The sequence below is a fragment of the Paralichthys olivaceus genome, chromosome 3 (genome assembly GCF_024713975.1).
Source record: "Paralichthys olivaceus isolate ysfri-2021 chromosome 3, ASM2471397v2, whole genome shotgun sequence".
NCBI classification, from domain to species: domain Eukaryota; kingdom Metazoa; phylum Chordata; class Actinopteri; order Pleuronectiformes; family Paralichthyidae; genus Paralichthys; species Paralichthys olivaceus.
The window spans coordinates 751054-772500 of record NC_091095.1 but is presented as its reverse complement, the minus strand read 5'-3'; the positions used below and the strand labels follow the sequence as shown (position 1 = coordinate 772500).

Below are 21447 nucleotides of genomic sequence, written 5' to 3'. Positions count from 1 at the left end.
TGAGACCACACATGTTAACTGATATTAACCGGACACACTGTGGTCCTGTGGTGCAGCTCCACCATGAGACCACATATAATAACTGATATTAACCGGACACGGCGTGGTCCTGTGGTGCAGCTCCACCATGAGACCACATATAATAACTGATATTAACCGGACACGGCGTGGTCCTGTGGTGCAGCTCCACCATGAGACCACACATAATAACTGATATTAACCGGACACACTGTGGTCCTGTGGTGCAGCTCCACCATGAGACCACACACAATAACTGATATTAACCGGACACGGCGTGGTCCTGTGGTGCAGCTCCACCATGAGACCACATATAATAACTGATATTAACCGGACACGGCGTGGTCCTGTGGTGCAGCTCCACCATGAGACCACACATAATAACTGATATTAACCGGACACACTGTGGTCCTGTGGTGCAGCTCCACCATGAGACCACACATAATAACTGATATTAACCGGACACACTGTGGTCCTGTGGTGCAGCTCCACCATGAGACCACACATAATAACTGATATTAACCGGACACGGCGTGGTCCTGTGGTGCAGCTCCACCATGAGACCCTGTGACTGGTCACCACGACCCGGTGGCTGGTGAGTGTTTGGGCCCTGTGGCGGAGCTCCGAGCTGAGGCCCTGGTTTACCTCAGCCGTTACAAAGTGAAGGTGTTCGTGAATTCGGCGCAGAAGAAGAAAGCTCACGCGCGGAGCTGCGGGCTGCGCTCCGAGGCAGAAGTTACTGCGCAGTTTACTTACGTGGGACTTCTGCGTCCTCCTGGTGAAGCGGAGCAGCTTCCGCCTCCTTCAGCTCCGCCATTACGATCTGCGGTAAGGCCCGCCCCCACCCCGCCTGTGATTGGCTCTCTGTCGGAGAAGAAGAGCTGTGATTGGTCGGAATCACGGAAATCATGAACATTGACCAATCAGAGGCAGAGAAGGGGCGGGACTTTACCCAACTCGGGGGGGAAACGTTGTTTCGTACGTAAACTGCGAACGTTTGAAACCGTGTGTCTCTAAGTGTTTATCAGAAATAAGAACAATTATAATTATCATATTCATTTCCTCCCATTATTCATTATATCATAATGTGTGATATTTTTAGAATACATGGAGATGCCACGTTAAATTACAATTAGTTTAAATAATCTGTTAATCTCTCATAATTAAAACATCATATATTCTGGTCCAATAAGATCTATATCATGACTATATATTATTTTATGGTACATATTTAATTTATTGTCTTGTGTTGTTACATGTTGTTTTTATGTTGTACCACGGTGGCTAAGTACATTTCTTTGAATAACCTTCAGTGACAATAAAGGAAATCCGATCTGATATTACTTTTCTGTCTCTTATTTGATGAGTCACGCATGAAAGTTAAGTGTGTGTGTTTGTGTGCGTGTGTGTTAATGTGCGTGTGTGTTTGTGTGTGTGTGTGTGTGTGTGTCCATTTCTCTGAACATGAAACTGAAAGCTTCCCTCTGAGCTCAGTATAAAGCTGCTTCATCCACAGCCTGATGTTCACACAGCTGCAGGAGTCAGAGGACACATCTGAAGATGACGTGAGTTCATTTCATTGACACATCAGGATTCTGTCCTAGTTTAATAACATGAATGATCCTTTAAGTCAGTGACAGTGTTTGTTTCATTTTTACCTTATCAATGATGGTTGTTGATGGTTTGTTGTAGAAGATTTATCGTGAACAACACACAGAAACACACACAGAGGCAGACTTGCAGTGGAAGAGTCCGTTTCATCAGCTGCAGCTTTCATACCGTTTGATAAACCATATTGTTTCCTTTACTAGAAATCTTTACTTGAAGTGTATGTGGAGTGCTCTTTCGTCCTTGTATCGTGTGTGTGTGTGTGTGTGTTTGTGTGTGTGAGTGTGTGTTTCTTTTCTTACTTGACGTGTGTGTGCGTGCTTGAACATGTTCTGTGGCCAGATAACGATAGAAGTGAGAACTAGTCTTTCCTCTACAAGTCCATAACATCGTCTCAGGAATCCTCTTTAAATGTCTATATTGGCTGTCATTGATCATTTGGTATTAGAAATGTATTATTCATCAGCCCAGGGTCTAATATTTATAAGAATTATTTACAGAGAACTTTTCAAAGACAGACACAGAAGTCACACAAGGCAGCATTAAAAACAGATGAGACATGAACAGTTCGTTAAGATAATTCAGAATTAAAGTAAAATCAGGAACTGGAGACTTATTGTCTTTAATGTTTTCATTTAATGGAAAAAGCATTTTCATATTTTTTTATTTCATCACTCGTAACATTTTACATCGACCCACTGATGATGAGTTTTAATGTTTGGTTTTATTATTATTATTCCATCAGTGCTGCTCAGAGTGACACGACACTGGAGGACAGACTGGGGGCGCTGCAGTGCCACTTCACCTGGGATCTGGACCACAGCAGGTCCGATCTTTTCCGTATCAGGGACATGCTGCAGGACATCGGCACCGATGAGGGGAACAAGTGGCTGGGTCACATTTACAACCTGCAGGGGTACGTCCACTTCCAGCTGGGGTCCATCGAAGAAGCCAGGAGTTTCTTCAGCAGAGCCGCGGAGGCCTTCAGGCAGATGAGAGGAGCAGACGAGGGTCCCTGGCTGGTGGTGACCTACGGGAACCAGGCCTGGCTGCACCATCGTCAGGGAGAACAAGCAGAGAGTCTGGCTTGTCTGTCAAAGGTGGACGGCCTGATGACTGAGCATCCATCGCAGGAGGAGCTGCATCCGGAGATCTGCGCTGAAAAAGCCTGGACTCTGATGAAGTTTAGCACAGAAAAAAGGCTTCTGGCTGCTGATTACTTCCAGAGAGCCATCAGGATGCAGCCGGACATGGTGGAGTGGCAGACCAGCCACGTGTTGGGGTTAGTTAACATGTCCAAACACAGCGAGGGGGTCGAGGCCGACATCATGGAGAAGCTGAGACAAGCCACCGAACAGGATCCAGAGAACCTGTACCTCGCTGTCATATACCTCCACCAGCTCGCTAAGAAAGGACAAATAGACAAATGCAGAGCACGCGAGTTAGCCACAAAGGTTCTGATGAACCCTGCCAGCAGTTACGGTGGACTCAAACCATTACTAAGGTTTTACAAAGCCTTCACCTCCATCGACGAGGCTCTTGCTTTGGCAGAAGATGCTCTAAAGAAACATCCAGAGGAACGTTATCTGAAAAGATGTGTCGGACTCAGCTGCAAATGGAAGATCTGGTCTGAGAAGTGCCCAGATCCGAGCATGATCAAGAAAGGGATCTGTGTCCATGAGGAGCTGATTTCTCTTTATCCTGATTCCTGCTTTAAGAAGAAAATGGACCTCGCAAGTATTTACTCAAAGTCAGAGCGCACCCTGGCCAAATGTGAGGAGATCTTCCAGCAGCTCCTGGCAGATGATCTGGATCCTCCTGAGCGACAGGTCCTCTTCAACCACTACGCAAAACATCTGTTCTTCATACGCCGGCAGCCTAAGAGGTCAATCGAGTATCACATGAAGGTGGCGGAGATACCAAACGAGTCCTTCTATCAAAAGGACAGCATCAAGGCTCTGGAGAAGATTAGATACAGAAAGGACAACCGAAGAGTTGACGAGTTTCTGGTCAGACTGAAAATGCATCAGAAATAAATCCACAAAATATCATCCACACACATTAAAGTCCATTCGATGGTCTCCATCAAACTTCCAGTTCTTTTGTCAACATGAGGAAATGTTTGAGTTAACTTCAGCTCCAGAATGTTCTGAAGACGAGAGGGGCTTCAACCCAAAGTCTAACTGATAAATGGTATTTGTGTCTTATATTTCATGTTCAAACGTCTTCAGTATCATTTCTGTGGTTGTATTATATTCCTGTTCAGTTGTTTTCGGAGTGGTTGTTACATTGACGATAATAATCGTGATGCATATAGATGTAATGGTGTTATTGATAATCACAACAGGTATGTAAGGAATGTTCATACATTCTTATTGTGATGATTATTAGTGGAAAACAACATTGAAACATTCTTAAAAACCAGATTAAGTGGAAACTGGCTGCAGTCGTCATGTGCATCATTAATGTGTAATTGTATTAAAGAACAGCCGTTTATAAAGTCCACAAGCAACAGACCAGACTCTGTTTCTATCAACTAATGTTTTGAGTGATTTTATTCATCACATTTAATGTTAATTGTTAAGTTGTTGTATAACCTGAATATTAATCACAAATTATTTCAGCTGTACTAATTCTATTAAACACAATAAAAATCCTCCTTGTTTGTGTTTTGTGTTTCACAGGGTGAAAGAAATTTATGATGAAACCACAACTTCTAAAAGCTGCTGCGGTCAATATTAAATATGAGAACTTTGAGAAAATATAAAAACTGTGTCCAGAGATTAAATCAGAGGTTTGGATTTCAAAAGGTGCTGGTTTACACTTTGTTTCACAAGATTCAGAATCATTCCTCACTTTCTGGAACTAGAACATCCAGAGTGAACGCAGAGCTGCTGAAGTTGAAGAAACTGAACCTGAGCTGAATCAGCAGAGAAAACCTGGATGTGTGTAATTAGTGTGAATGAGCCACAGCTCTGTTCGTGTGAAGTGAGAGAGGTGAGAGAGCGACAAGAGAAGAAGAAACATTTCTTTAACGCAGGTGAAAGCTCATACACAGCCCTTCTACAGATCAAAATCATTTTCAACAGCTGAGGTTGAACATTGTTCCCTCATTTATTTGACTGAGCGATCAACTACAGTAAAAGTTGAATCTTTAAAAAGAATAACAGACAAACAGCAGCAGAAAATGGTCTCAACGTGACCTTTGACCTCTGACCTCTTAATCAGTTCCTCTCTGAGTCAAGAGGCGTTAAAATAACACGCTCTAGGACAAATGTGTGTCATGGTTTCACCTCCAAGTGAATATTTATATGAGACGTGATAAAAATCCTCTGCTCGTACTCAGGAATCCAAACTTCCACAGACTCAGGACGAATGAATCAGGATCTTTATTAACTCAAACAACAGAAAATGTTCCTGTACTTTCAGAAGTTTCCATTCACAGCCACAGTCTATCTGTGTTTTTGGATTTTTCAGAATGAGGCTGAAAAGCTTCACACAGACTCAGAATGACACGACCATAAAAACAACGTCACATTCATACGAGGTTCCGAGGGAAAAAGAAAAAAGATATAAAAGTAGAAAGGAGGTCACTCGTTTCTTCGACTCTTCTTGTGACTCTTCTTTGAACTCCTGTGACGAGAAACGAACAAAATCACGTTTAGTGCAAATAATGAAACGAACGATTCACACTTTGTTACCAATAATAAATCACACTGGAGAAGATCCTGAGGATTTTGATTCACTCTCACGCCTCCGATGACTCACGACTGATTTCATCCAAAAGCAAACAGAAAGTTGTGTGTGTGTGTGTGTTTGTGTGTGTGTGTGTGTGTGAGAGTGTGTGTTTGTGTGCGTAAAATAATAAAATAAGAGTAACTAAAAATACAAAATACCAATACACTAGTGCAAATAAACAAGAAAGTACAAATGTCATTAACTAGTGCAAAAAATAAAATGAACCATTAAAAGGTGCCGATAAACATTATAATAGAACATTATAAGGTGCAAAAGGTGAAATATAAACATGTGCAGTCATGATTTAGCAGCAGTTATGGGGAGGTGTGAACAGATATGAATTATTGTAGTCATTATATTTTTATGTAGCTTAGAAATATGATGAATAGAAGGATGTAGCAGAATGAGAATTATGATAGATTAAATAAGTAAATATAGTTCTTTGTGTGTATGAATATTATAAAGTGTAAATGAATATGTTGCTAGAAACAGATGTAGTGACTTTCACAGAGCTCAGGAGCTCAGCAGTCTTACAGCCTGTGGGATAAACCTGTCCCTGAGTCTGGTCCTGGTCCGGATGCTGCGGTACCGTCTGCCAGACGGCAGCAGACAGAGCAGTTTGTTGCTGGGGTGATGGGGGTCTTTCAGTATCCTGTGAGCCTTCTTCCTACAACGCTGGGTGTAGAGGTCCTCCATGGATGGTAGCTCCGTCCTGGTGATGTGCTGAGCAGTTTTCACCCCCCTCTGTAGAGTCTTACGGTTGAGGGCGGTGCAACTGCCGTACCAGGCCGTGATGCAGCCGGTCAGGATACTCTCGATGGTGCACCTGTAGAAGTTGCAGAGTGTCCTGGAGTCCATGTTGAACCTCCGCAGCCTGCGGAGGAAGAAGAGCCGCTGACGAGCTGTCTTTGTGATGACTCTGGTGTGATGAGTCCATGTCAGGTCCTCAGTGATGTGAACCCAGAGGAACCTGAAGCTGCTGACTCTCTCCACACGAGTCCCGTCGATGTCCGTCTCTCTGCTTCTTCCTGTAATCCACAATCAGCTCCTTGGTTTTGCTGACGTTGAGATGGAGGTTGTTGTCCTGGCACCAAGCTGTCAGGGCTCTGACCTCCTCTCCGTAGGCGTCTCGTCGCCGTCTGTGATCAGGCCGATGGCGGTGGTGTCGTCAGCAAACTTGATGATGGTGTTGGAGCTGTATGTGGCCACGTGCGTGAACAGGGAGGAGAGGGCTGAGCACCAACCCTGGGGGGCTCCGGTGTCGTGATGTTCCCCATCCGCACTGCCTGGCGTCTGCCCGTCAGGAAGTTCAGGATCCAGTCACAGAGGGCGCTGTTGAGCTGAGGTTCCTGAGCTTGATGACGAGCTTGGAGGGCTCAATAGTGTTGAATGCTGAACTGTAGTCAATGAACAGCATCCTCACATACGTGTGCCTCTGGTCCAGGTGGGAGAGGGCAGTGTGGAGGGTGAGGGGGAGGGCGTCGGCTGTGGACCTGTTCTCCCTGTAAGCAAACTGCAGGGGGTCCAGTGAGTCGGGGAGGGAGGAGGTGATGAACTGTTTGACTAACCGCTCAAAGCACTTCATGATGATGGGGGTGAGTGCAGCTGGGCGGTAGTCGTTGAGGCAGATGGTCTTTGTCTTTTTAGGGACTGGAATGATGGTGGACTCTTTGAGACGAGTGGGGACTCTAGACCGGAGCAGTGACTTGTTGAAGATGTCTGTGAACACCTCTGCCAGCTGAACTGCACACACCTAGAGAGCACGGCCAGGGATGCCGTCAGGCCCAGGAGCCCTAATGTGTGTTGATCTTTTTTAGGGATCTGCACACATCTGCACTGGTTAGAACCAGGGGGCAGGGGCCCTGAGCCTTCTGTACCTCCACAGCCGGGGGTCTCTCAAAGCGTGCAGCTGTGGCTCAGCGGTAGAGCAGCATCCAATAACCGGAAGGTTGGCGGTTCCCTGGGCACTGGCAACAGCAGCCCACCGCTCCAGTATATGTGTGTACATGGCATCTGTCAATGTGTGTTTCATCCAGGTGCCAACTGGATGGGTTAAATGCGGAGAACAATTTCATGTATGCATGTAAAAGTGTTAAACGTGACAATGAAAGTAAATCTTCTTCTTCTAAAACGTGTTCAGTTCATCTGGGAGAGACGCACCACTTGTTGTTCTTTTATATTATAGTTTTTAGTCCAGACCACATGTTTCTAGCGTTGGAGCCCTTGTAGTCAGACTTTGTTCTTGTATTGTCTTTTAGCACTGCTAACAGCTCTCCGGAGCGCATTCCTGGAGTTCCTGTATTCATCCAAATCACCGGCGCTGTGCGCGACAGCCCGAGCTTTGAGTTTGGCTCGGACCATTTATCCGCGTCTGTGTGTGTGTTGATGTCCTCCTCCTCGAACACACACCGCTCCGTGGAGCTGAAGCAGACTGCTCGGTCCAGTCTGGACTGTCCGTGTCACCGGTCGGAGAGTAAACGTGGTCCAGTGTATTTCCACCGCGCGTGGGGCAGCTGACGGGCTGATAGTGTTTCGGCAGGACTTTCTTCATGTTGCTGTTAAAATCCCCGGCCACAATAAATGCAGCCTCCGGCCTCGAAGTCTCTGTCCTGTCCATCACTCCGTGCAGCTCCTCCTGTGTTGTTGTCAGTGCGGCGGCACATACACTGCAGGTGGAGCCACAGGTGTAAACTCCCTCTGCAGGTAAAAAGGCCAACATCTGATCATGGTGTGCTCTAAGCTGGGAGAGCAGTCCGAAGAGATGATCTCCACATCTGAGCACCAGTTGTTGTCGATCTTAAAGCAGACACCCCCTCCCTTACTCTTCCCTGAGTTTAATGTCCGGTCCTGGCGATGAATGGAGAATCCGTGCGGGACAATGGCGCCGTCCTGGATCGAGGGGTCAAGCCAAGTCTCTTCATGTCCCGTGGAAACGCCATCCTGCTCCGGAGTTCATCCAGCTTATTATCCAGGGATTGGACATTAGCCAGAAGTAAGCTCGGTAGAGGAGGCCGGTTTGCGCGTTTCCTCAGCCGGACCAGGACCCCGGCCCGGGATCCTCCCCGTCTTTGTGTCCTGCAGGTGAAGCGCCGACAGGTAACCACGGGTACGAGCCATTGTTGATGTTTGCTGGTCGCGGTGGTTTTTTGCTGTTTGCCAGCGACCTGATGAGAAGAAGTAGTTCTCTATCAGACTGAATGATCGGGCGGTGTCATGCTGCAAAACATTAAAATAAACAGAAAAAGTACATGACGACACTAGAAATGAGGAGTTGGTGAGGAGCTCGGGACACGGCAGCCATCCTCGGAGCCACTCAGGGTAATTTGTGTGAGTGTGTGTGGGTGTGTGTGTGTGTGTGTGTGTGGGTGTGTGAGTGTGTGTGTGTGTGAGTGTGAGTGTGTGTGGGTGTGTGTGGGTGTGTGAGTGTGTGTGTGTGTGAGTGTGAGTGGGTGTGTGTGAGTGTGAGTGTGTGTGTGTGTGTGTGTGTGTGTGGGTGGGTGTGTGAGTGTTTGTGTGAGTGTGTGTGTGAGTGTGAGTGTGTGTGTGTGGGTGTGTGAGTGTTTGTGTGTGTGTGTGTGTGTGTGTGTGAGTGTGTGTGTGTGGGTGTGGGTGAGTGTGTGGGTGTGGGTGAGTGTGTGTGTGTGTGTGTGTTTGTGTTTGTGTGTTTGTTTGTGTGTGTGTGTGTCCGTTTCTCTGAACATGAAACTGAAAGCTTCCCTCTGAGCTCAGTATAAAGCTGCTTCATCCACAGCCTGATGTTCACACAGCTGCAGGAGTCAGAGGACACATCTGAAGATGACGTGAGTTCATTTCATTGACACATCAGGATTCTGTCCTAGTTTAATAACATGAATGATCCTTTAAGTCAGTGACAGTGTTTGTTTCATCGTCACGTTCTCTCTGTTTTTACCTTATCAACTAGAATAATGTGCATTTGAGCAGCACTGACATTCACAGACATATGAAAACTTTTATTTCACAGAATAAACGGTGCAGAAAAGATTTGAAAGTTCAATACATTTGGTTGCATTTGTGTTTTCCTTTAGTTTTTAACTATTTGTAATAAAGTTGATGGTTTGTTGTAGAAGATTTATCGTGAACAACACACAGAAACACACACAGAGGCAGACTTGCAGTGGAAGAGTCCGTTTCATCAGCTGCAGCTTTCATACCGTTTGATAAACCATGTTGATAGGAATTGTTTCCTTTACTAGAAATCTTTACTTGAAGTGTATGTGGAGTGCTCTTTCGTCCTTGTATCGTGTGTGTGTGTGTGTTTCTTTTCTTACTTGACGTGTGTGTGTGTGTGTGTGTGTGTGTGTTTCCTTTCTTACTTGACGTGTGTGTGTGTGTGTGTGTGTGTGTGTGTGTGTGTGTGTGTGTGTGTGTGTGTGTGTGTTTCTTTTCTTACTTGACGTGTGTGTGTGTGTGTTTCCTTTCTTACTTGACGTGTGTGTGTGTGTGTGTGTGTGTGTGTGTTTCCTTTCTTACTTGACGTGTGTGTGTGTGTGTGTGTGTGTGTGTGTGTGTGTGTGTGTGTGTGTGTGTGTGTGTGTGTGTGCTTGAACATGTTCTGTGGCCAGATAACGATAGAAGTGAGAACTAGTCTTTCCTCTACAAGTCCATAACATCGTCTCAGGAATCCTCTTTAAATGTCTATATTGGCTGTCATTGATCATTTGGTAATAGAAATGTATTATTCATCAGCCCAGGGTCTAATATTTATAAGAATTATTTACAGAGAACTTTTCAAAGACAGACACAGAAGTCACACAAGGCAGCATTAAAAACAGATGAGACATGAACAGTTCGTTAAGATAATTCAGAATTAAAGTAAAATCAGGAACTGGAGACTTATTGTCTTTAATGTTTTCATTTAATGGAAAAAGCATTTTCATATTTTTTTATTTCATCACTCGTAACATTTTACATCGACCCACTGATGATGAGTTTTAATGTTTGGTTTTATTATTATTATTCCATCAGTGCTGCTCAGAGTGACACGACACTGGAGGACAGACTGGGGGCGCTGCAGTGCCACTTCACCTGGGATCTGGACCCCAGCAGGTTCGATCTTTTCTGTATCAGGGACATGCTGCAGGACATCGGCACCGATGAGGGGAACAAGTGGCTGGGTCACATTTACAACCTGCAGGGGTACGTCCACTTCCAGCTGGGGTCCATCGAAGAAGCCAGGAGTTTCTTCAGCAGAGCCGCGGAGGCCTTCAGGCAGATGAGAGGAGCAGACGAGGGTCCCTGGCTGGTGGTGACCTACGGGAACCAGGCCTGGCTGCACCATCGTCAGGGAGAACAAGCAGAGAGTCTGGCTTGTCTGTCAAAGGTCGACGGCCTGATGACTGAGCATCCATCGCAGGAGGAGCTGCATCCGGAGATCTGCGCTGAAAAAGCCTGGACTCTGATGAAGTTTAGCACAGAAAAAAAGCTTCTGGCTGCTGATTACTTCCAGAGAGCCATCAGGATGCAGCCGGACATGGTGGAGTGGCAGACCAGCCACGTGTTGGGGTTAGTTAACATGTCCAAACACAGCGAGGGGGTCGAGGCCGACCTCATGGAGAAGCTGAGACAAGCCACCGAACAGGATCCAGAGAACCTGTACCTCGCTGTCATATACCTCCAGCAGCTCGCTAAGAAAGGACAAATAGACAAATGCAGAGCACGCGAGTTAGCCACAAAGGTTCTGATGAACCCTGCCAGCTGCTACTGTGGACTCAAACCATTACTAAGGTTTTACAGAGCCTACATTTCCATCGACGAGGCTCTTGCTTTGGCAGAAGATGCTCTAAAGAAACATCCAGAGGAACGTTATCTGAAAAGATGTGTCGGACTCAGCCTCAAATGGAAGATCTGGTCTGAGAAGTCAGACCCAGATCCGAGCATGATCAAGAAAGGGATCTGTGTCTATGAGGAGTTGATTTCTCTTTATCCTGATTCCTGCTTTAAGAAGAAAATTGACCTCGCAAATATTTACTCAAAGTCAGAGGACACCCTGGCCAAATGTGAGGAGATCTTCCAGCAGCTCCTTGCAGATGATCTGGATCCTCCTGAGCAACAGGTCCTCTTCAACCACTACGCACAACATCTGTTCTTCATGTGCCAGCAGTCTGAGAGGTCAATCGAGTATCACATGAAGGTGGTGGAGATACCAAACGAGTCCTTCTATCGAAATAACAGCATCAAGATTCTGGAGAAGATTGGATACAGAAAGGACAACCGAAGAGTTGACGAGTTTCTGGTCAGACTGAAAATGCATCAGAAATAAATCCACAAAATCTCATCCACACACATTAAAGTCCGTTGGATGGTCTCCATCAAACTTCCAGTTCTTTTGTCAACATGAGGAAATGTTTGAGTTAACTTCAGCTCCAGAATGTTCTGAATACGAGAGGGGCTTCAACCCAAAGTCTAACTGATAAATGGTATTTGTGTCTTATATTTCATGTTCAAACGTCTTCAGTATCATTTCTGTGGTTGTATTATATTCCTGTTCAGTTGTTTTCGGAGTGGTTGTTACATTGACGATAATAATCGTGATGCATATAGATGTAATGGTGTTATTGATAATCACAACAGGTATGTAAGGAATGTTCATACATTCTTATTGTGATGATTATTAGTGGAAAACAACATTGAAACATTCTTAAAAACCAGATTAAGTGGAAACTGGCTGCAGTCGTCATGTGCATCATTAATGTGTAATTGTATTAAAGAACAGAGGTTTATAAAGTCCACAAGCAACAGACCAGACTCTGTTTCTATCAACTAATGTTTTGAGTGATTTTATTCATCACATTTAATGTTAATTGTTAAGTTGTTGTATAACCTGAATGTTAACCACAAATTATTTCAGCTGTACTAATTATATTAAACACAATCAAAATCCTCCTTGTTTGTGTTTTGTGTTTCACAGGGTGAAAGAAATTTATGATGAAACCACAACTTCTAAAAGCTGCTGCTGTCAATATTAAATATGAGAACTTTGAGAAAATATAAAAACTGTGTCCAGAGATTAAATCAGAGGTTTGGATTTCAAAAGGTGCTGGTTTACACTTTGTTTCACAAGATTCAGAATCATTCCTCACTTTCTGGAACTAGAACATCCAGAGTGAACGCAGAGCTGCTGAAGTTGAAGAAACTGAACCTGAGCTGAATCAGCAGAGAAAACCTGGATGTGTGTAATTAGTGTGAATGAGCCACAGCTCTGTTCGTGTGAAGTGAGAGAGGTGAGAGAGCGACAAGAGAAGAAGAAACATTTCTTTAACGCAGGTGAAAGCTCATACACAGCCCTTCTACAGATCAAAATCATTTTCAACAGCTGAGGTTGAACATTGTTCCCTCATTTATTTGACTGAGCGATCAACTACAGTAAAAGTTGAATCTTTAAAAAGAATAACAGACAAACAGCAGCAGAAAATGGTCTCAACGTGACCTTTGACCTCTTAATCAGTTCCTCTCTGAGTCAAGAGGCGTTAAAATAACACGCTCTAGGACAAATGTGTGTCATGGTTTCACCTCCAAGTGAATATTTATATGAGACGTGATAAAAATCCTCTGCTCGTACTCAGGAATCCAAACTTCCACAGACTCAGGACGAATGAATCAGGATCTTTATTAACTCAAACAACAGAAAATGTTCCTGTACTTTCAGAAGTTTCCATTCACAGCCACAGTCTATCTGTGTTTTTGGATTTTTCAGAATGAGGCTGAAAAGCTTCACACAGACTCAGAATGACACGACCATAAAAACAACGTCACATTCATACGAGGTTCCGAGGGAAAAAGAAAAAAGATATAAAAGTAGAAAGGAGGTCACTCGTTTCTTCGACTCTTCTTGTGACTCTTCTTTGAACTCCTGTGACGAGAAACGAACAAAATCACGTTTAGTGCAAATAATGAAACGAACGATTCACACTTTGTTACCAATAATAAATCACACTGGAGAAGATCCTGAGGATTTTGATTCACTCTCACGCCTCCGATGACTCACGACTGATTTCATCCAAAAGCAAACATAAAGTTGTGTGTGTGAGTGTGTGTGTGCGTGAGTGAGTGTGTGTGTGTGTGTGTGAGTGTGTGTTTGTGTGCGTGCGTGTGTAAAATAATAAAATAAGAGTAACTAAAAATACAAAAATACCAATACACTAGTGCAAATAAACAAGAAAGTACAAATGTCATTAACTAGTGCAAAAAATAAAATGAACCATTAAAAGGTGCCGATAAACATTATAATAAAACATTATAAGGTGCAAAAGGTGAAATATAAACATGTGCAGTCATGATTTAGCAGCAGTTATGGGGAGGTGTGAACAGATATGAATTATTGTAGTCATTATATTTTTATGTAGCTTAGAAATATGATGAATAGAAGGATGTAGCAGAATGAGAATTATGATAGATTAAATAAGTAAATATAGTTCTTTGTGTGTATGAATATTATAAAGTGTAAATGAATATGTTGCTATAAACAGATGTAGTGACTTTCACAGAGCTCAGGAGCTCAGCAGTCTTACAGCCTGTGGGATAAACCTGTCCCTGAGTCTGGTCCTGGTCCGGATGCTGCGGTACCGTCTGCCAGACGGCAGCAGACAGAACAGTTTGTTGCTGGGGTGATGGGGGTCTTTCAGTATCCTGTGAGCCTTCTTCCTACAACGCTGGGTGTAGAGGTCCTCCATGGATGGTAGCTCCGTCCTGGTGATGTGCTGAGCAGTTTTCACCCCCCTCTGTAGAGTCTTACGTTTGAGGGCGGTGCAACTGCCGTACCAGGCCGTGATGCAGCCGGTCAGGATACTCTCGATGGTGCATCTGTAGAAGTTGCAGAGTGTCCTGGAGTCCATGTTGAAGAAGAGCCGCTGACGAGCTGTCTTTGTGATGACTCTGGTGTGATGAGTCCATGTCAGGTCCTCAGTGATGTGAACCCCGAGGAACCTGAAGCTGCTGACTCTCTCCACCGGAGTCCCATCGATGTCCGTCTCTCTGCTTCTTCCTGTAATCCACAATCAGCTCCTTGGTTTTGCTGATGTTGAGATGGAGGTTGTTGTCCTGGCACCAAGCTGTCAGGGCTCTGACCTCCTCTCCGTAGGCGTCTCGTCGCCGTCTGTGATCAGGCCGATGGCGGTGGTGTCGTCAGCAAACTTGATGATGGTGTTGGAGCTGTATGTGGCCACGTGCGTGAACAGGGAGGAGAGGGCTGAGCACCAACCCTGGGGGGCTCCGGTGTTGAGGGTCCGGCTGGAGGATGTGATGTTCCCCATCCGCACTGCCTGGCGTCTGCCCGTCACGAAGTTCAGGATCCAGTCACAGAGGGCGCTGTTGAGCCCGAGGTCCCTGAGCTTGATGACGAGCTTGGAGGGCTCAATAGTGTTGAATGCTGAACTGTAGTCAATGAACAGCATCCTCACATACGTGTTCCTCTGGTCCAGGTGGGAGAGGGCAGTGTGGAGGGTGAGGGGGAGGGCGTCGGCTGTGGACCTGTTCTCCCTGTAAGCAAACTGCAGGGGGTCCAGTGAGTCGGGGAGGGAGGAGGTGATGAACTGTTTGACTAACCGCTCAAAGCACTTCATGATGATGGGGGTGAGTGCAGCTGGGCGGTAGTCGTTGAGGCAGATGGTCTTTGTCTTTTTAGGGACTGGAATGATGGTGGACTCTTTGAGACGAGTGGGGACTCTAGACCGGAGCAGTGACTTGTTGAAGATGTCTGTGAACACCTCTGCCAGCTGAACTGCACACACCTTGAGAGCACGGCCAGGGATGCCGTCAGGCCCAGGAGCCCTAATGTGTGTTGATCTTTTTTAGGGATCTGCACACATCTGCACTGGGTAGAACCAGGGGGCAGGGGCCCTGAGCCTTCTGTACCTCCACAGCCGGGGGTCTCTCAAAGCGTGCAGCTGTGGCTCAGCGGTAGAGCAGCATCCAATAACCGGAAGGTTGGCGGTTCCCTGGGAACTGGCAACAGCAGCCCACCGCTCCAGTATATGTGTGTACATGGCATCTGTCAATGTGTGTTTCATCCAGGTGCCAACTGGATGGGTTAAATGCGGAGAACAATTTCATGTATGCATGTAAAAGTGTTAAACGTGACAATGAAAGTATATCTTCTTCTTCTAAAACGTGTTCAGTTCATCTGGGAGAGACGCACCACTTGTTGTTCTTTTATATTATAGTTTTTAGTCCAGACCACATGTTTCCAGCGTTGGAGCCCTTGTAGTCAGACTTTGTTCTTGTATTGTCTTTTAGCACTGCTAACAGCTCTCCGGAGCGCATTCCTGGAGTTCCTGTATTCATCCAAATCACCGGCGCTGTGCGCGACAGCCCGAGCTTTGAGTTTGGCTCGGACCATTTATCTGTGTGTGTGTTGATGTCCTCCTCCTCGAACACACACCGCTCCGCGGAGCTGAAGCAGACTGCTCGGTCCAGTCTGGACTGTCCGTGTCACCGGTCGGAGAGTAAACGTGGTCCAGTGTATTTCCACCGCGCGTGGGGCAGCTGACGGGCTGATAGTGTTTCGGCAGGACTTTCTTCATGTTGCTGTTAAAATCCCCGGCCACAATAAATGCAGCCTCCGGCCTCGAAGTCTCTGTCCTGTCCATCACTCCGTGCAGCTCCTCCTGTGTTGTTGTCAGTGCGGCGGCACATACACTGCAGGTGGAGCCACAGGTGTAAACTCCCTCTGCAGGTAAAAGGGCCAACATCTGATCATGGTGTGCTCTAAGCTGGGAGAGCAGTCCGAAGAGATGATCTCCACATCTGAGCACCAGTTGTTGTCGATCTTAAAGCAGACACCCCCTCCCTTACTCTTCCCTGAGTTTAATGTCCGGTCCTGGCGATGAATGGAGAATCCGTGCGGGACAATGGCGCCGTCCTGGATCGAGGGGTCAAGCCAAGTCTCTTCATGTCCCGTGGAAACGCCATCCTGCTCCGGAGTTCATCCAGCTTATTATCCAGGGATTGGACATTAGCCAGAAGTAAGCTCGGTAGAGGAGGCCGGTTTGCGCGTTTCCTCAGCCGGACCAGGACCCCGGCCCGGGATCCTCCCCGTCTTTGTGTCCTGCAGGTGAAGCGCCGACAGGTAACCACGGGTACGAGCCATTGTTGATGTTTGCTGGTCGCGGTGGTTTTTTGCTGTTTGCCAGCGACCTGATGAGAAGAAGTAGTTCTCTATCAGACTGAATGATCGGGCGGTGTCATGCTGCAAAACATTAAAATAAACAGAAAAAGTACATGACGACACTAGAAATGAGGAGTTGGTGAGGAGCTCGGGACACGGCAGCCATCCTCGGAGCCACTCAGGGTAATTTGTGTGAGTGGGTGTGGGTGTGTGTGTGTGTGTGTGTGTGTGTGTGTGTGTGTGTGTGTGTGTGTGAGTGTGTGAGTGTGTGTGTGTGTGGGTGGGTGTGAGTGTGTGAGTGTGTGTGTGTGTGGGTGGGTGTGTGAGTGTGTGTGTGTGTGGGTGGGTGTGTGAGTGAGTGTGTGTGTGTGTGTGAGTGTGAGTGTGTGTGGGTGTGTGAGTGTGTGTGTGTGTGGGTGGGTGTGTGAGTGTGTGTGTGTGTGAGTGTGAGTGTGTGTGGGTGAGTGAGTGTGTGAGTGTGTGTGTGTGTTTGTGTGTGTGAGTGTGTGAGTGTGTGTGTGTGTGTGAGTGTGAGTGTGTGTGTGAGTGTGAGTGTGTGTGTGTGGGTGTGTGAGTGTGTGTGTGTGGGTGTGTGAGTGTGTGGGTGTGTGTTTCCTTTCTTACTTGACGTGTGTGTGTGTGTGTGTGTGTGCGTGTGTGTGTTTCCTTTCTTACTTGACGTGTGTGTGTTTGTTTGTGTGTGTGTGTGTGTCCGTTTCTCTGAACATGAAACTGAAAGCTTCCCTCTGAGCTCAGTATAAAGCTGCTTCATCCACAGCCTGATGTTCACACAGCTGCAGGAGTCAGAGGACACATCTGAAGATGACGTGAGTTCATTTCATTGACACATCAGGATTCTGTCCTAGTTTAATAACATGAATGATCCTTTAAGTCAGTGACAGTGTTTGTATCATCGTCACGTTCTCTCTGTTTTTACCTTATCAACTAGAATAATGTGCATTTGAGCAGCACTGACATTCACAGACATATGAAAACTTTTATTTCACAGAATAAACGGTGCAGAAAAGATTTGAAAGTTCAATACATTTGGTTGCATTTGTGTTTTCCTTTAGTTTTTAACTATTTGTAATAAAGTTGATGGTTTGTTGTAGAAGATTTATCGTGAACAACACACAGAAACACACACAGAGGCAGACTTGCAGTGGAAGAGTCCGTTTCATCAGCTGCAGCTTTCATACCGTTTGATAAACCATGTTGTTGATAGGAATAGTTTCCTTTACTAGAAATCTTTACTTGAAGTGTATGTGGAGTGCTCTTTCGTCCTTGTATCGTGTGTGTGTGTGTGTGTGTGTTTCTTTTCTTACTTGACGTGTGTGTGTGTGTGTGTGTGTGTGTGTGTGTTTCCTTTCTTACTTGACGTGTGTGTGTGTGTGTGTGTTTCTTATCTTACTTGACGTGTGTGTGTGTGTTTCCTTTCTTACTTGACGTGTGTGTGTGTGTGTGTGTGTGTGTGTGTGTTTCCTTTCTTACTTGACGTGTGTGTGTGTGTGTGTGTGTGTGTGTGTGTTTCTTATCTTACTTGACGTGTGTGTGTGTGTTTCCTTTCTTACTTGACGTGTGTGTGTGTGTTTCCTTTCTTACTTGACGTGTGTGTGTGTGTGTGTGTGTGTGTGTGTGTGTGTGTGTGTTTCCTTTCTTACTTGACGTGTGTGTGTGTGTGTGTTTCTTTTCTTACTTGACGTGTGTGTGTGTGTGTGTGTGTGTGTGTGTGTGTGTGTTTCCTTTCTTACTTGACGTGTGTGTGTGTGTGTGTGTGTGTGTGTGTTTCCTTTCTTACTTGACGTGTGTGTGTGTGTGTGTGTGTGTGTGTGTTTCTTTTCTTACTTGACGTGTGTGTGTGTGTGTGTGTGTGTGTGCGTGTGTGTGTTTCCTTTCTTACTTGACGTGTGTGTGTGTGTGTGTGTGTGTGTGTGTGTGTTTCCTTTCTTACTTGACGTGTGTGTGTGTGTGTGTGTGTGTTTCCTTTCTTACTTGACGTGTGTGTGTGTGTGTGTGTGTGTGTGTGTGTGTGTGTGTGTGTGTGTGTGCTTGAACATGTTCTGTGGCCAGATAACGATAGAAGTGAGAACTAGTCTTTCCTCTACAAGTCCATAACATCGTCTCAGGAATCCTCTTTAAATGTCTATATTGGCTGTCATTGATCATTTGGTATTAGAAATGTATTATTCATCAGCCCAGGGTCTAATATTTATAAGAATTATTTACAGAGAACTTTTCAAAGACAGACACAGAAGTCACACAAGGCAGCATTAAAAACAGATAAGACATGAACAGTTCGTTAAGATAATTCAGAATTAAAGTAAAATCAGGAACTGGAGACTTATTGTCTTTAATGTTTTCATTTAATGGAAAAAGCATTTTCATATTTTTTTATTTCATCACTCGTAACATTTTACATCGACCCACTGATGATGTGTTTTAATGTTTGGTTTTATTATTATTATTCCATCAGTGCTGCTCAGAGTGACACGACACTGGAGGACAGACTGGGGGCGCTGCAGTGCCACTTCACCTGGGATCTGGACCCCAGCAGGTCCGATCTTTTCCGTATCAGGGACATGCTGCAGGACATCGGCACCAATGAGGGGAACAAGTGGCTGGGTCACATTTACAACCTGCAGGGGTACGTCCACTTCCAGCTGGGGTCCATCGAAGAAGCCAGGAGTTTCTTCAGCAGAGCCGCGGAGGCCTTCAGGCAGATGAGAGGAGCAGACGAGGGTCCCTGGCTGGTGGTGACCTACGGGAACCAGGCCTGGCTGCACCATCGTCAGGGAGAACAAGCAGAGAGTCTGGCTTGTCTGTCAAAGGTCGACGGCCTGATGACTGAGCATCCATCGCAGGAGGAGCTGCATCCGGAGATCTGCGCTGAAAAAGCCTGGACTCTGATGAAGTTTAGCAGAGAAAAAAAGCTTCTGGCTGCTGATTACTTCCAGAGAGCCATCAGGATGCAGCCGGACATGGTGGAGTGGCAGACCAGCCACGTGTTGGGGTTAGTTAACATGTCCAAACACAGCGAGGGGGTCGAGGCCGACATCATGGAGAAGCTGAGACAAGCCACCGAACAGGATCCAGAGAACCTGTACCTCGCTGTCATATACCTCCACCAGCTCGCTAAGAAAGGACAAATAGACAAATGCAGAGCACGCGAGTTAGCCACAAAGGTTCTGATGAACCCTGCCAGCAGTTACGGTGGACTCAAACCATTACTAAGGTTTTACAGAGACTACACCTCCCCCGACGAGGCTCTTGCTTTGGCAGAAGATGCTCTAAAGAAACATCCAGAGGAACGTTATCTGAAAAGATGTGTCGGACTCAGCCTCAAATGGAAGATCTGGTCTGAGAAGTGCCCAGATCCGAGCATGATCAAGAAAGGGATCTGTGTCTATGAGGAGCTGATTTCTCTTTATCCTGATTCCAGCTTTAAGAAGAAAATGGACCTCGCAAGTATTTACGCAAAGTCAGAGGACACCCTGGCCAAATCTGAGGAGATCTTCCAGCAGCTCCTCGCAGATGATCTGGATCCTCCTGAGCAACAGTTCCTCTTCAACCACTACGCAAAACATCTGTTCTTCATACGCCGGCAGCGTAAGAGGTCAATCGAGTATCACATGAAGGTGGTGGAGATACCAAACGAGTCCTTCTATCGAAATGACAGCATCAAGATTCTGGAGAAGATTGGATACAGAAAGGACAACTGAAGAGTTGACGAGTTTCTGGTCAGACTGAAAATGCATCAGAAATAAATCCACAAAATCTCATCCACACACATTAAAGTCCGTTCCATGGTCTCCATCAAACTTCCAGTTCTTTTGTCAACATGAGGAAATGTTTGAGTTAACTTCAGCTCCAGAATGTTCTGAAGACGAGAGGGGCTTCAACCCAAAGTCTAACTGATAAATGGTATTTGTGTCTTATATTTCATGTTCAAACGTCTTCAGTATCATTTCTGTGGTTGTATTATATTCCTGTTCAGTTGTTTTCGGAGTGGTTGTTACATTGACGATAATAATCGTGATGCATATAGATGTAATGGTGTTATTGATAATCACAACAGGTATGTAAGGAATGTTCATACATTCTTATTGTGATGATTATTAGTGGAAAACAACATTGAAACATTCTTAAAAACCAGATTAAGTGGAAACTGGCTGCAGTCGTCATGTGCATCATTAATGTGTAATTGTATTAAAGAACAGAGGTTTATAAAGTCCACAAGCAACAGACCAGACTCTGTTTCTATCAACTAATGTTTTGAGTGATTTTATTCATCACATTTAATGTTAATTGTTAAGTTGTTGTATAACCTGAATATTAATCACAAATTATTTCAGCTGTACTAATTCTATTAAACACAATAAAAATCCTCCTTGTTTGTGTTTTGTGTTTCACAGGGTGAAAGAAATTTATGATGAAACCACAACTTCTAAAAGCTGCTGCGGTCAATATTAAATATGAGAACTTTGAGAAAATATAAAAACTGTGTCCAGAGATTAAATCAGAGGTTTGGATTTCAAAAGGTGCTGGTTTACACTTTGTTTCACAAGATTCAGAATCATTCCTCACCTTCTGGAACTAGAACATCCAGAGTGAACGCAGAGCTGCTGAAGTTGAAGAAACTGAACCTGAGCTGAATCAGCAGAGAAAACCTGGATGTGTGTAATTAGTGTGAATGAGCCACAGCTCTGTTCGTGTGAAGTGAGAGAGGTGAGAGAGCGACAAGAGAAGAAGAAACATTTCTTTAACGCAGGTGAAAGCTCATACACAGCCCTTCTACAGATCAAAATCATTTTCAACAGCTGAGGTTGAACATTGTTCCCTCATTTATTTGACTGAGCGATCAACTACAGTAAAAGTTGAATCTTTAAAAAGAATAACAGACAAACAGCAGCAGAAAATGGTCTCAACGTGACCTTTGACCTCTTAATCAGTTCCTCTCTGAG

The 21447-nt window shown here is 45.3% G+C and overlaps 4 protein-coding genes and 1 long non-coding RNA gene across 7 annotated transcripts in view; 3 read left to right on the top strand and 2 right to left on the bottom strand.

The window, feature by feature from the left end:
- Positions 1-928, bottom strand: part of trmt1l (tRNA methyltransferase 1-like) — a 10427-nt gene extending 9499 nt beyond the window's left edge. For both annotated transcript variants that reach the window (XM_069522689.1, XM_069522690.1), the window contains exon 1: positions 775-928. In XM_069522689.1, the coding sequence (XP_069378790.1) occupies positions 775-928 (154 nt within the window). The remainder of the gene's footprint in view (positions 1-774) is intronic.
- A 473-nt stretch (positions 929-1401) lies between these two features.
- On the top strand, positions 1402-4282 carry LOC138407281 (interferon-induced protein with tetratricopeptide repeats 1-like). Its single transcript, XM_069522693.1, has 2 exons — positions 1402-1583; positions 2372-4282. Exons 1-2 carry the CDS (start codon positions 1579-1581, stop codon positions 3660-3662), a joined length of 1296 nt encoding a protein of 431 aa, XP_069378794.1. The 5' UTR covers positions 1402-1578; the 3' UTR covers positions 3663-4282.
- A 4383-nt stretch (positions 4283-8665) lies between these two features.
- On the top strand, positions 8666-12264 carry LOC138407280 (interferon-induced protein with tetratricopeptide repeats 1-like). 2 transcript variants are annotated; one of them, XM_069522692.1, is made up of 3 exons: positions 8666-8682; positions 9116-9164; positions 10351-12264. In XM_069522692.1, the coding sequence occupies exons 2-3, from the start codon at positions 9160-9162 to the stop codon at positions 11642-11644; spliced, it is 1299 nt and encodes a 432-aa protein (XP_069378793.1). In that variant the 5' UTR covers positions 8666-8682; positions 9116-9159; the 3' UTR covers positions 11645-12264. The 2 variants fall into 2 exon arrangements, with proteins under 2 accessions (XP_069378793.1, XP_069378792.1); XM_069522691.1 differs by lacking the exon at positions 8666-8682 and having other exon boundaries at positions 9097-9164.
- Positions 12265-16612: 4348 nt separating this feature from the next.
- LOC138407282 (interferon-induced protein with tetratricopeptide repeats 1-like) lies at positions 16613-20870 on the top strand. Its single transcript, XM_069522694.1, has 3 exons — positions 16613-16669; positions 17226-17313; positions 18960-20870. The coding sequence occupies exons 2-3, from the start codon at positions 17309-17311 to the stop codon at positions 20203-20205; spliced, it is 1251 nt and encodes a 416-aa protein (XP_069378795.1). The 5' UTR covers positions 16613-16669; positions 17226-17308; the 3' UTR covers positions 20206-20870.
- LOC138407283 (uncharacterized) lies at positions 19397-21198 on the bottom strand. Its single transcript, XR_011240726.1, has 2 exons — positions 21071-21198; positions 19397-19618 (listed from the first exon to the last, which is right to left on the bottom strand). It is a non-coding gene; the product is annotated as an uncharacterized lncRNA (long non-coding RNA).
- Positions 21199-21447: the final 249 nt, after the last annotated feature.